The sequence below is a fragment of the Heterodontus francisci genome, chromosome 13 (assembly GCF_036365525.1).
Source record: "Heterodontus francisci isolate sHetFra1 chromosome 13, sHetFra1.hap1, whole genome shotgun sequence".
Taxonomy (NCBI): domain Eukaryota; kingdom Metazoa; phylum Chordata; class Chondrichthyes; order Heterodontiformes; family Heterodontidae; genus Heterodontus; species Heterodontus francisci.
Genome location: NC_090383.1, coordinates 71,918,430 through 71,933,673, shown reverse-complemented (window position 1 = coordinate 71,933,673; position 15,244 = coordinate 71,918,430). Strand labels below are relative to the sequence as shown.

The 15,244-nt window shown below is 42.0% G+C and overlaps 1 protein-coding gene across 1 annotated transcript in view; it reads right to left on the bottom strand.

The window, feature by feature from the left end:
* LOC137376716 (follicle-stimulating hormone receptor-like) overlaps positions 1–14,829 on the bottom strand; it is a 214,329-nt gene extending 199,500 nt beyond the window's left edge. Inside the window, exon 1 of the mRNA XM_068045690.1 lies at positions 14,669–14,829. Within this exon, the coding sequence (XP_067901791.1) occupies positions 14,669–14,829 (161 nt within the window). The remainder of the gene's footprint in view (positions 1–14,668) is intronic.
* Between the last annotated feature and the right edge of the window lie 415 nt (positions 14,830–15,244).

The window sequence follows — 15,244 nt, the reverse complement described above, 5'->3', positions numbered from 1 at the left end:
CTTTCCAATTATAAAGTAAAGAAATTAGTATAAACAGGCTTTCTTAGGTGTAAAGAAGAAAAGTGAAATTTATTAAACCTTAAACTTAAACTCTAACACGGTTAACGCCTAGGAATATATGACATGCCCACACTAACATGCACATGCAATACATGCATGCAAAATAAGGAAATAGGAAAAGGGAAGAAAAATAAAATGGAGACGTTTGAGGCAAAATCAGAAGAGCTTCTTGTTTACTGTGCTTTGAGCTCACTGTAGTCCTTTTGTAAGTAGTCTTGCTTTTCAATGGAGCTCAGTATTCTTCTTAAAACTTGTTCGCTGTAGGAGACTTTTCTCTCTTGGGGTTCATGTGTCTTTAATGGTTTTCAAAGCTGGTGAAAGTGAGATGAGAGCAGACAGGAGAGAGGTGTTCTCAATCCAGGAGAAAAATGCTTTCTGATTTCCAATTCCTTGTTGGAAGTTCAAATTCAGAAAACTCCAATAGTCAGTTAGTCATGTGACCAAAACCGGTCCAACCACGTCTGTTTGTGTATTCGGCCATCTTAGCAGTTAACCTGGAATGCTAGCCTTTCCATCTTCAACAAAAACAAGAAATGCTGGAATCACTCAGCAGGTCTGGCAGCATCTGTGGAAAGAGAAGCAGAGTTAACATTTCGGGTCAGTGACCCTTCTTTGGAACTGACAAATATTAGAAAAGTCACAGATTATAAGCAAATGAGGTGGGGGTGGGTCAAGAGATAACAAAGGAGAAGGTGCAGATTGGACCAGGCCACATAGCTGACCAAAAGGTCACGGAGCAAAGGCAAACAATATGTTAATGGTGTGTTGAAAGACAAAGCATTAGTACAGATTAGGTGTGAATACACTGAATATTGAACAGCAGCAAGTGCAAACCTGAAAAAAAACCTGCAAAAAACCGTGGGTAAGCAAACTGAACAAACTAAGATGAAATGAAATAAATGCAAAAAAAGATAGTAAAAAATGTAAAAAAAATGTAAAAAAAAGGAAGAAAAAATAACTAAAAATGAAAGTAAAATGGGGGGCTGTATCTTTTTTTGCATTTACTTCATTTCATCTTAGTTTGTTCAGTTTGCTTACCCACGGTTTTTTGCAGGTTTTTTTTCAGGTTTGCACTTGCTGCTGTTCAATATTCAGTGTATTCACACCCTATCTGTACTAATGCTTTGTCTTTCAACACACCATTAACATATTGTTTGCCTTTGCTCCGTGACCTTTTGGTCAGCTATGTGGCCTGGTCCAATCTGCACCTTCTCCTTTGTTATCTCTTGCCCCACCCCCACCTCACTTGCTTATAATCTGTGACTTTTCTAATATTTGTCAGTTCCAAAGAAGGGTCACTGACCCGAAACGTTAACTCTGCTTCTCTTTCCACAGATGCTGCCAGACCTGCTGAGTGATTCCAGCATTTCTTGTTTTTGTTGAAGATTTCCAGCATCCGCAGTATTTTGCTTTTATTTCCATCTTCAACATGTGGTAATCAAAAGTTCATTGTGGATTAAATTGGAGCAGGGAATAACCCCTTTGTCCTTTGAAGTACTGTCTGTTGATATGCTAATGTCTCTCTCCAGCCAAAGTCTCCAATTGTTTTTTAAAGCAAGTTCTTTCTTCACCATCAACAGTTTAAAATCAATGTTCATGTGGCGAAATTAATTTTCCTAATTCTTGACAGATGGCGGTGGGGAGGGTGCGGGGGGTGCCTGCCTGGCACAGGGCTCACTATGTGCAAATCAAACAGCAACTTCCTGTGAGCAGACATTTGCAGTTAAATGCGAAAATCCAGAAACTGCTTTATGCAATGCATCACTCTTCCTTAAGGTACATGAAAACTTTATCTTACCGTCTGGTTCTCCATTCAAATGTATTAAATGATGTGAAGTTCCTATACAAAACTCACCATAATAAATTAGGGCTTGTCCATTCCAGGCTAAGTATCTTTTTAATGATGTGCTAGATCTTAATCACTGCCATGCAACCACACTGGTACTAAAAATTAACTTTTACAAGCTTTATAATTATTGTTGGAGATTTAAAAATATCAAATTTTTTTGTACTTTTTCTTTCTGTCTTATTTCTCTCTTAATCTGATCTTTCTTTCCCTCTTTTTATTTTGTTTTCTGTACTTGATTTGATGTTGAGTTCACTATTCTAACTTAAACCTCCTGGTTCAGATTCTGTGCTTCTCATTAACAATTCTCAATCTGATTGGTTAAGGAGATACACAATTGCTTGTTGTGCTAATTCAGGTCCCAGATACTCTGTAAAGGACACCGCACTGTTTGGATGTCCTGCTGACAGCAACTTGCCATCCAATACTCCAAAGAAATTCTATGGGCTGGTGCCATTTATTCAGCACTCACATCACAATCTGGTGCATTATGTGTGACTGTGTTGTGTTTCGATGGATGTATCTCTACATGTATGAGGTCTGTTACATCCAAAGCTCATAAAAAAAACATGCTGTTGCACTATCATTACAATGTGCCAGCCTGTTGCTTCCCAGGTTTAGGAAAGTGAATGAATCTGGAACTCATTATTAACAATGCATCAGTGGATTCAATATGCAGATGAAGTTAAAGACTGCCAGAAACCAATATAATCATCCTCTGGTGCCTGCATAAAGCATCTGGTATCATGGCTGATGTCACCTTCAGAGTTATGAGTAAATTCAGTAACAATCTGAAGGAACAGTTTGAGTAATGCATGTAACCAAGCATGCAAGCACTGTTGCTCTGACTGTCAATACCAAGTAGTTGGATCATGGCTTGTCAATTGCTCGTTCTTCTTCCCCTTTCTTTCTTTGCTTTCTGCTGGTATAATGCTGTCACCAGCAAAGAAGAATCCTCCATTCACATTTACTACTATTTGATAATGCGGCTGGTGGAGTATTTATCTGCGAGCAGAATTAAAACCTACTACTATACTTCACAGCATCCATGAAATACAATGGTTATTTCCTGTGGAAAATGGCTAGTTAATATCATTTACTTAGGCCTGACCCAATTAATGTTTTAGTTGTTCCGTATGGTGGTTTATATAGTTCAATGTGGACAATGCCGGCTAAAAGTTAGATTACTAGTCAAATAACCATAACAATGTACATGGTAAAATTACCACAGAAAAGATTATTCTGGCCATTTAGCATATAATTGCATGCATGCAATTGTTCCAGCTCATTGGGAGTAGCATGATGATTTATAAATACTTCTTTTATTCTAAAAATAAGGACGATTGTTCTGGTGTCTGGTTGCATTTATGATTAAGAGCACCTGTTAACAAAATAGACATTCCTAACATCTGTTCTTCAGATATTCCTCAGAAGAACTGCCCTGACTGCGAGAGATAAGTATAAAGGCATTACGAGTGACTTCATACATTCTAAAATTAACAAAAAGTGTATTGCGTGTCAGTAGAAATGGAATACAGTATCATACAGTTTTATTTACATTGGTAACTGGAACAACTCCATTATTATTTGTTATCACTGAGATAAGAATTTCAGCCAGCCTGGTTACACTGTGTCCTGAGAGAAAGAAGAGAGCATTGTCTGGGATGCAAGCAAATGTAGTATATCCTACAAAATAAAATTTGCACAATGGAGATTAGGAATAATTGAATAGGCATTTTGATGATTCACAAGGATTTAAACAGGCTGCAAAATGATTATTGAACCCATTGATCTTGGTCTATATGATACCGGAATAAAATGTTGAACACATTTACATTGAAGAAAATATAATAACTAATAATGAAATCTCTAATGTGATTGAGATTTATGTGTATCCATTCTTTTCCTCCAAGACAAAAGTTATGCCAATGTGTTTTGTTGAATGATAATTTTTTTTAATCCACTGACTGGAGATCTGAACTCATTTTTTTAAAAGACATTTTTAAAAGAGATTTAAAACAGGATAACTGCTAGCAGCTTATGATGATTAAGTAGTTTGCAACACTGTATCCTTCATTGCAAAGGACTATGAGGAGGAAGATGAAATGGCTGCGTTTCCCAACAAGAACCAAGACCCAGGAAGTTTAAAGGAACTGCTTGTTCTTGTTCTTTTAGCAAGAGAGAGAGATATTACAAATTGCTATGTTTGAATGACTGAGTGACTGTCATGTGACAAGCACCTCCCCATCTGTGATTTTAAGCTGGCGTTTTTCTCTGCAGCAGAGGAGAAGCACTGGACTCCGACATGAGCAGACCCTAAGTGGGGGTCCCCCTCTCTCCATTCCAGTATGAAAGCATTCAAATCCTGCTTGTTGACTGACTACCTTTGCATACTCTGGGTACAATCAGAAACCCAGTTGGAGGAAATCATCCACCTCACTATCTCCAAGAGACTCACCAAACCAGTCATCTACCTCTTAAAACTAAAAGCCACTGAATTCAGCTAGAAGCCAGCGGAATTACCAAAGTCCACAGACTGTATACCTTTTTTATGTACTCTAACTCAACCAATCTACCTTTCCCCACTCTGGAACCTATTTGAGTGTGTGTGTAAACCTCCAGTGTGTGTGTGTGAGTGAAAGTTGGTACATTGTTTATGATTTTATTAGTTTGGTTTAGGTACAATAAAGTTAACCTCTTGCTTTGTTAACTCAAGAAAACCTGTCTGATTACTTACTTGTTATGATCAGAACAAGAACCAATCAAACACCTACTGAATTGGCCAGTACATCCGCTTTAAGAAAGAATTAAACCTGTTGTGGTCTAACAAGGAGAAGGAAAAGAGGTTTGCCCTTCAAGCCCTCCTCACTTGACCATAACAGAAATTTGGGGGCTCACGTCTGGGATCAAATCCAAAGACAAACAGGAAATTGGAAGTGGGAAACCAAATTGATGCTGAGCAATAATTTAAAATCTTCAATACAGGGTTTTCTTGTGGTTTTCAGTGCTAGAATACTAAAATATCCACATTCGAGGCCAGTACCTGCCTAGAACAGAGTGAAGTAACGGGCCAGGTTAAAAGCCCTAACTGTTGAAGAGTTGAGGAATGTAGCTGGGCAATTAGAGATTACTGTCCATCCAAAAGCTAGGAAGCCTGAAATCCTAAAACTTGTGGCCAACCATTTTAAAATTGACACTGAAGAACCGGAGACAGGCATAGAATCTGAAACAGACAAAATAACATTAGCTAAGATACAGCTAGAACAGAGGAGACTAGAATTAGAATCCCAAGAAAAAGAAAGAGCTTTCCCAATAGAGAAAAAGAAGAAAGAGAATTCCAGGAAAGGGAAAAAGAAAGGAAGGAAAGTAAAAAAGAAAGAGCTTTCTGAATGGAGTTAAGGCAGCTCAAACTGAATAGGGGAAGACCCAATGTAACCAGTGAAGGCACCATGAGTGCGGGAACTACCCCCAGCTCAGGACTGGGTGCTGAGCTCTTGAAGTCCTCCCAGTTGATACCAAAGTTCAATGAGGGAGATGTGGCAACATTTTTCATCTGTTTTGAAAAGCTTGCAAAAAAGTTGAAGTGGCCTGTAGACAGCTGGACATTGTAATAGCAAAGCAAACTAACAGAAAAAGCCCATGAGGTTTATTCACTATTTCCTGATGAGAGTTCATCAGATTAGGAGATAACTAAAAATGTTCTCCTGGGTGCATACGAGCTAGTACTGGAGGTGTACTGGCAAAAGTTCCGAACTCTCTGAAAGCAGCCTGAACAAACTTACATCAATCTCAAAAGGGTTAAGCAACTCGCTTTCGACCAATGGATACGGGTATTTAAGATAGAGTCCGCCTATAGAAACCTCAGAGAGGTGATCCTCCTCGAGAACATAGAACATAGAACATAGAAGATACAGCACAGAACAGGCCCTTCAGCCCACGATGTTGTGCCGATCCTTTGTCCTCTGTCAAGGACAATTTAATCTATACCCCATCATTCTCCTTTATCCATATACCTATCTAAAAGCCGTTTGAAAGTCCCTAAAGTTTCTGACTCAACAACTTCCCCAGGCAAGGCATTCCATGCCCCGACCACTCTCTGGGTAAAGAACCTTCCCCTGACATCCCCCTTATATCTCCCACCCTTCACCTTAAATTTATGACCCCTTGTAACGCTTTGCTCCACCCGGGGAAAAAGTTTCTGACTGTCTACCCTATCTATTCCCCTGATCATCTTATAAACCTCTATCATGTCACCCCTCATCCTTCTCCGTTCTAATGAGAAGAGGCCTAGAATGTTCAGCCTTTCCTCGTAAGACTTATTCTCCATTCCAGGCAACATCCTGGTAAATCTCCTCTGCACCCTCTCCAAGGCTTCCACATCCTTCCTAAAATGAGGCGACCAGAACTGCACACAGTACTCCAAATGAGGCCTTACCAAGGTCCTGTACAGCTGCATCATCACCTCACGGCTCTTAAATTCAATCCCTCTGCTAATGAACGCTAACACCCCATATGCCTTCTTCACAGCCCTATCCACTTGAGTTGCAACTTTCAACGATCTATGCACATAGACCCCAAGGTCTCTCTGCTCCTCCACATGCCCAAGAACCCTACCGTTAACCCAGTATTTTGCATTCGTGTTTGTCCTTCCAAAATGGACGACCTCACACTTTTCAGGGTTAAACTCCATCTGCCACTTTTCAGCCCAGCACTGCAACCTATCCAAGTCCCTTTGCAGACGACAATAGCCCTCCTCGGTATCCACAACTCCACCAACCTTTGTATCATCTGCAAATTTACTGACCCACCCTTCGACTTCCTCATCCAAGTCGTTAATAAAAATCACAAACAGGAGAGGACCCAGAACTGATCCCTGTGGCACGCCACTGGTAACTGGGCTCCAGGCTGAGTATTTACCATCTAAGACCACTCTCTGCCTTCTATCAGTTAGCCAATTCTTAATCCAACTGGCCACATTCCCCACTATCCCATGCCTCCTGACTTTCTCCATAAGTCTACCATGGGGGACCTTATCAAATGCCTTACTAAAATCCATGTACACCACATCCACTGGTTTACCCTCATCCACTTGCTTGGTCACCTGCTCAAAGAATTCAATCAGGCTTGTGAGGCAAGACCTACCCCTCACAAAACCGTGCTGACTGTCCCGAATCAAGCAGTGTCTTTCCAGATGCTCAGAAATCCTATCCCTCAGCACCTTTTCCATCAACTTGCCTACCACCGAAGTAAGACTAACTGGCCTGTAATTCCCAGGGTTGTTCCTATTCCCTTTCTTGAACAGGGGCACAACATTTGCCACCCTCCAATCACCTGGTACCACCCCCGAGAAGTTCAAAACTCGCTTCCCCTTTCCATAAGAAACCACATGGAGGAACAAAAGGTTCCAAGAGCCAGGCAGGCAGCAATCCTGGCTTATAATTATACACTTATTCACAATCCCTTGCTCCAAGGGAAACCCTTCCCTAGTCACCACCAAAAACCTGAAAAGTATAGAAGATCGGAGAGTGATAGGAGGACGAACAGCAAGAAGGGAGAGCTGGAAACACAGGGGGCCCTCCTCAGGCCAAAAAGGAAGGTGCTGAGAACAGGAGGGACACCGAAAGCCTGTATGTTTCCGTTGTAACAAGGCAGGTTACCTTCGAGCTGACTGCTGGAAGTTATGGGGAAAACCCATATGTTTAGTCAGGGTACACCAGGCCAGTGCAGAAAAAGGAGCCCTGATGGAAAGCACAGTAGACCAGGCTATGACTTTAACTGCAGCAGTAAAACCCAGTAAACCTACCGCAGAGAGTGTGGAAAAACTGAACAAAATCCCTGAGAGTTACCAGGATTTTGTGTCCAGAGGAAAAGTGACCCCATACCCCTCGAGTGAGGTGAGTAAGTCCATAGTCATGCTGAGGGATACAGGGGCCACCCAATCCCTCCTGCTGGGGAAAGGCATGACCTTTCCCCCAGAGAGTGCATTGAATGCTCGAGTGCTAGTAAACAATATCGTAGGAAAGTATAAGCTCATACCTTTATACGGGATGCATCTGGAGTGCGACCTTGTTTCAGGACCCATAAATGTGGGGATTGTCCCTAGTTTACCTGTGGACGGGGTCGACCTGCTCCTTATTAATGATCTGGCGGCGGCGAAGGTGGTAGCTTCCCTGTGGTTTTAGAGAGACTGAAAGAGGTCAGGGAGTCAGAGCAGTTACAGGAAAAGTTCCCTGGCATTTTGCCTGATGACCTGGTCCATGGCCAAACAAGTTCCATTAGAGGAAGCTGAACTGCAAGCCGACCCAGGGTTTCAAAAGTTAGCACAGACTGCCCAAACTGAAGCTGAAGCAGAGGGAGTTCCAGAGTACTACTATTTAAAGGATGAAATGCTGATGAGGAAGTTGAGACCTCCTCGCGGACCTGCAAATGAGGAATGGCCAGTGGTTCACCAGGTAGTGTTGCCAACGAGGTACCATCGGGAAATATTGAAAATTGCCCACGAGATTCCAATGGCTGGACATGTCGCTATAAGTAAAATCCAAGCCCGCATCAGACAGTATTTTCACTGGCCACAACTCCACAAGGATGTGGTGGAGTTCTGTTGGACTTGCCACATGTGCCAGGTTGTGGGGAAGCCTCAACCTGCACCCTTAATTCCCATACTGGCTTTTGGGGAACTGTTCAGCAGAATGCTGGTAGATTGTGTGGGACCCCTGCTGAAAACAAAAGGGGGGCTACCAGTATCTTCTCAACATTATGGATGTGGTTACCCGATTTCTAGAGGCTATCCAACCAAGAACCATTTCTGCCAAGGTAGTGGTGGAGGGGCTAACCCAATTCATCAACTGATCTTGGCTACCTGCTGAGATCCAGTCAGATCAGAGCACCAATTTTATGTCCAGTATTTTTCAAAAAATCATGAATAATCTGGGCATAACCCAGCTAAAGTCCCCATCCCACTTCCCACAGTCACAAGGGGCTTTGGAGGGGTACCACCAGACCCTAAAGACAATGATCAGGGCAGCACAGTGGCGCAGTGGTTAGCACCGCAGCCTCACAGCTCCAGGGACCCGGGTTTGATTCCGGGTACTGCCTGTGTGGAGTTTGCAAGTTCTCCCTGTGTCTACGTGGGTTTTCTCTGGGTGCTCCGGTTTCCTCCCACAAGCCAAAAGACTTGCAGGTTGATAGGTTAATTGGCCATGATAAATTGTCACTAGTATAGGTAGGTGGTAGGGAAATATAGGGACAGGTGGGGATGTTTGGTAGGAATATGGGATTAGTGTAGGATTAGTATAAATGGGTGGTTGATGTTCAGCACAGACTCGGTGGGCCGAAGGGCCTGTTTCAGTGCTGTATCTCTAATCTAATCTAATCTAATCTAATCTAATCTAATCTAATCAGGGCATACTGCTATGAGTACCCCCATGACTGGACAAAGGGCTGGGATTTCTTCTGTTTGCTACCAGGGACCCACCTAATGAGTCCACTGGCTTTAGTCCCTTTGAATTAGTTTATGGACACTAGGTGAGATCCTCTAAAACTAATCAAGGAGAGGTTTTTGGGACCCAGAGGCGAATCTTCCCTGTTTGACTACATCTCCATGTTCCCACAACGGCTCAGGACAGCCTGTGCAGTAGTTCAGGACACCTAAAAAGCTCACAGACAACTATCAAAAGGCAGACAGATAAACATGCCAAGACCAGAACATTTCAGCCCGGAGACCAATACAGGGAGAACCATTGAAAGCCCGGTTTAGAGGCTCATACAGAGGACTAAAGAGAATTAGCTAGGTGAATTATATAATTGACACCCCAGATCATAGAAAAAAGCAAAGGCTTTTGTCACGCTAGCTGATTTATTCCAGTGTCGGGTGATGGCCTTTGGGTTAAGAAATGCCCCAGTCACTTTCCAAAGGCTGATGAACCAGATAGTGGCTGGCCTGTCCAACTCTGTAGTGTACCTGGATGATCTGTTGGTGTACAGTGACACCTGGGGGGGACCATCTAGATCAGTTAGAAGCCCTCTTCCAAAGGTTACAGTCGACTGACCTCGTGATAAATGTTGCAAAGTACGAGTTCACTAAAGCTCAAGTAACCTACCTAGGCCATATTGTGGGTCAAGGAAGAGTGTTGCGTAGAGAAGCAAAGGTACAGGCGTTGATAGATTTTCCCATCCCTACAAGTTAGGCATTGAGAGACCAGTTTGGCACTTCTCCAAATAATGAAACAAACGTCAAAGGAGATACTCTACTTTGGAGAAGGAAGCCCTGGAACTGTTGCTGGCTCTCAAAAATTTTGAGGTACATGTCCAAAATGGATATAGAGAGACCACAGCTTATATTCACCACAATCCTTTGACCTTTACAGAAAAATTCAAAACCTATAATGCAAGGCCTTTTCGTTGGAGCCTGCTTATGCAACCTTAATACCTAAAGATTATCCTCATTGCAGGAAAAAACTATGTGATAGCTGATGCTTGATCTAGGGTTTAGTTCAGCATGGAACCATCCCAGATAAAAGAAAAAGAGTATGGCTATGATAGTGAGACTGATGAGTGTGTGTGTACAGTTTTTTTTTATTTGTGACCTCATTATGGAACGTTCCTGTTGTCACATTTCATTTCGCGTGGTGGGGAGGTGTTACGCCAATACGTTTTTTTGAATGATAACTTTCGTTAATACACTGACTGGAGATCTGAATTTATCAATTTTTTTAAAAGACATTTTTAAAAGAGATTTAAAACAGGATGACTGCTAGCAGCTTAAGCCGATCACCTAGTTTGCAACACTGCATCCTACACGGCAAAGTACTGTGAGAAGGGAGATGAAATGGCTGCATTTCCCAGCAAGAACCAAGATGCAGGAAGTTTAAAGGAACTGCTTGTTCTTGTTCTTTTAGCAAGAGAGAGTTGCTGCGAACTGCTATGCTTGACTGACCGAGTGACTGTCATGTGACAGGCACTTCCCCATCTGTGGTTTTAAGCTGGCCTTTTTCTCTGCAGCAAAGGAGAAGCAACTGGACTCTGACATGAGCAGACCCAAAGTATGGGACTCCTCTCTCTCCAGTCCAGTTTGAAAGCTTTCAAATCCTGCTTGGTGACTGACCAACTTTGCATACTCTGACTATAAGCAGAAACCTGTTGGAGGAAATCATCCGCTTCGCTATCTCCAAGAGACTCACCGAACCAGTCATCTACCTCTTCAAACTAAAGGCATCAGGACCACTGAATTCAGCTAAAAGCCAGCTGAATCACCAAAGCCCACAGACTGTATACCTTTTTTATGTACTCCAACTCAACCAATCTACCTTTCTCTACTATGGAACCAATTTGTGTGTGTGTAAACCTCCAGAGTGTGTGTGTGAAAGTTGGCATGTTGTTTATTATTTTATTAGTTAGGTTTAGGTATAATAAAGTTAACCTCTTGCTTTGTTAACTCAAGAAAACCTGTCTGACTGGTCCTTGTTCTGATCATAGCAAGTAAGTAATCAAACACCTACTGAATTGGCTAGTACATTCACTTTAAGAAAGAATTAAACCTGTTGTGGTCTAACAAGGAGAGGGAGAAGAGGGAAACCTTTGACCCCTCCTCACACGACCGTAACACACAGAATATATTTATTACACAGTTTATACATCCAAGACAATAGTAAGTTTACAGATTGCACTTTAAACTGAATGCTTCAAAGGCTATTGAACAGAAAGGGAAATTTACATCCCACTTTTAAAATAAACACAGCATTATAAATAAAGTATGACGATTTTAGACAACTCACTTATAAGTAACAATTGTGGTCCAAGTATTGGTGAAGAAAATAAATCTTTTAAAAAGAACAGCCTTAATGAAAAACAAATGTACAAAAAAATCTGTGCACTCGACCATATGTTTCATAAGTTCAGTTATTAAAGCATCACAGCCACTTTCATTTAGTCAGTCATTATGATGACTCACCTCAGCTCATTTAAAAGGTACCTGGATGTGCACCTGAAGTGCTGTAACCTGTAAGGCTACGGACCAGGTGCTGAAGGGTGGGATTAGAATGGGCGGCTATTTTTTTTTCAGCTGCGCAGTCACGATGGGTTGAATGGCTTCTTTCTGTACCATAAAATGTACCATAACTGACACGGAACACAAAAGTCCGAGTGTATCAGGCCTGTGTCCTCAGTACCTTGCTCTATGGCAGCGATGCCTGGACAACGTATGTCAGCCAAGAGCGACGTCTCAATTCATTCCATCTTCGCTGTCTCCAGAAATTACTTGGCATCAGGTGGCAGGACTATATCTCCAACACAGAAGTCCTCGAGGCGGCCAACATCCCCAGCTTGTACACACTACTGAGTCAGCGGCACTTGAGATGGCTTGGCCATGTGAGCCGCATGGAAGATGGCAGGATCCCCAAAGACACATTGTACAGCGAGCTCGCCACTGGTATCAGACCCACCGGCCGTCCATGTCTCCGCTATAAAGACGTCTGCAAACGCGACATGAAATCCTGTGACATTGATCACAAGTCGTGGGAGTCTGTTGCCAGCGTTCGCCAGAGCTGGCGGGCAGCCATAAAGACGGGGCTACAATGTGGCGAGTCAAAGAGCTTTAGTAGTTGGCAGGAAAAAAGACAGAGGCGCAAGGGGAGAGCCAACTGTGCAACAGCCCCGACAAACAAATTTCTCTGCAGCACCTGTGGAAGAGCCTGTCACTCTAGAATTGGCCTTTATAGCCACTCCAGGCGCTGCTTCACAAACCACTGACCACCTCCAGGCGCGTATCCATTGTCTCTCGAGATAAGGAGGCCAAAGAAAATAACTTTTATATGGTTTATTTTCACTCTCTCTCCCAGCTGCCACAGCTCTTTTATTCTGGTCATCATGTACACAGTTTCACTGTTCAGTTTTATCTTCCACAATCCCATTGCCTTCCCAGAATTCGGGTTCGGCACATATTCCCTGCCTGTTGTATACTTCCTGTCCAAATTCATTCTGTTACTATACACAGGCCTTTTCTTTTATTGTTTTAGAACATAAAGCCAATAACATTATAGAGCCAGGAAAAAAAAAGCATGTTGGCAAAAAAGACAAGCTTTTTCCATATATCAACTCACCAAACAGCCTTATTAACATATCCCTCAATTTCTTCTCTCTCTAGAAACAAATCAAATTCTCTCTTTAATCCATTGATCCTTTCTGTTTCAATGACTTTCCCTGCTAGCTTACTGGTGAACTTCATTACTCTTGGGGTGAAAAAAATGTAGACTTCTCTTCTGTCTCTTAACTTCCTAATTATTAACTATTATTCCTGGAATGTGAACAATTTTCCTTGACCAATTTTGTCTATTTTCTTTGCAACCATGAAAACTGCAATTAGATTATCTCAAAGACTTGCCTTTCATAATATTTTATATTTTATTGTCAGTCACCATGTTCCCCCAGTTGATATAGATTGTGCAAAATACATTCCAAAAAGATACAACATCTGCTTTTGTACCTTGAGCAGGACCATACAAAGAGTGAACTGGACACTAGATTTATACACTCTCCTTTTCATGTCTTTTCTCATCCAGACCAGTTTTTATACTTTGTTAAAACTTTTCCAGTCAAAGCATTGCAACTCTTCACTTTTTGTTGCATCTCTTTTGGCAGCCATACAACTTTGCAGGCGTCTGGTCTCTTCCACTGCATTTCCTTTTCATGGAGACTTTGCTTTAATATTATTTTAAAGCAGACACATTTCGCAGGTGTCACTTTATCTTCACAGAAGCACACTTTGCAAAAGACATACCACTAAAGTTTACACAACATCCAACTCTGATGGTGATGGAGCACCACGTCAGAAGGGTTTTTCCCCACTACACTGAAATGTAGCACTGAGAAAGCACAAATGGTGCCATTTCAGTGGTGCTAAATGCCACTTTTATTTTGCTGTGAGTTTTTATATTACTGCATAAGCTTTCCCACAAATTTAAGAAAAATCAACACTCATAAAATCAATATTTCAACAGATTTAAGATTGATTATGTCATTGTAAAAGAGTAAGGCTAAATGTGTTTTTCTTTCAACAGACTGAGGGAGGGTTGTGTGGTTGGAGGTGTTTTTTATGCATGGTCTTTTGGATGAGACGTTAGACCCTTCTGGCATCTCAGATGAAAATAAAAGACTACAAGCGGTGATAGTTGTGGTCGGGGAGACTTCTCCTGCTGTGCTGATCAACATTAATTATTGATCCCCGCACCAACATCATTAAAACTGAATATCTCGTTTCAGGAACCTGGTTGGCTACGCAGTTGCTCTATAGTATGGCTGCCAAGCATTTTGGGACGTCCTGAAAGGCGGTAATTAAATGCACGTTCTTTGTTCTCAGCAAATGCCTAAAATTCAGCATTTAAATCACAGCGCAACTGAAAATAGAGACAAAATCCTTAACCTGAACCATTTACAAATCGAGAATTATCCAACAACTTTGAGCTCATTATTTGGGCAAGTGAATGCTGAAGGGAAATTAGGAATAATAAGCTGTCAAAAGTACATAAGTAAATTTTGGATAAAAGAAAGTAAACCGCTGCCCTGCTCTCCCCCGCCCCCTTTACCAGTAACTGATGCTTTGGTCAGGCTCAAACAGAAGACTGTCAAAGTTAGGGTTAGGGGCGAAATTACAGACAGTGTCAAGGGTCTATGTTAGGGTTTGATTTTAATTTCAGTTCAGTTTCCTGTGCCTCCGTGCATTCCCACAGCTGTCCCGTCTCAATAAAAAGTGAGGGGTTGTGTACTCACAGCTTGCTGTAGCCTTTGGGAAAATCCTTCGGAATATGATCGACTTTCCAGTCTTCACAAATGATATGACCATCCGATTTACAGCTGCAAAGCTTGGGACAGTTAGCGCAAGAAACAGAATTACGAACCAGGCAAAGCAGCAAAAGTAAAAGTCGATCCATTGTTTTTAAATTTTGCTTTACATAGTTTTAAGAGTTCCTAGAAAGTCCCGTCTCTTAAAAATAAATTCTAGCGCTTACAACTGGTCGTCCTGCAGCAATATCAGACGTGTTAGGAGCTCAGTGTTATTGGCATCACGGAGGCGGAGCTGGAGGAAAGGGGACACTTCCAAAGGGAAACAGTCAGCATCTTTCACACTGTGCATCCAATCACATTTTGGGGCATTACCTTGGCACTTACTTGTCGATTGGCCTCAGAACCCTGGGACCCTTATCAGAGGCTAGTCTTATATGGTTATAAAAACTTTACAGAGCATTTTTCGAACAAGTCTGATTCTTTAAATACTTCTTTTCCTTTGACTGCCAAAGGTACGGTGATCATGTGGTCAGCAAATCCACCCAAGACCTTACGGGCGAT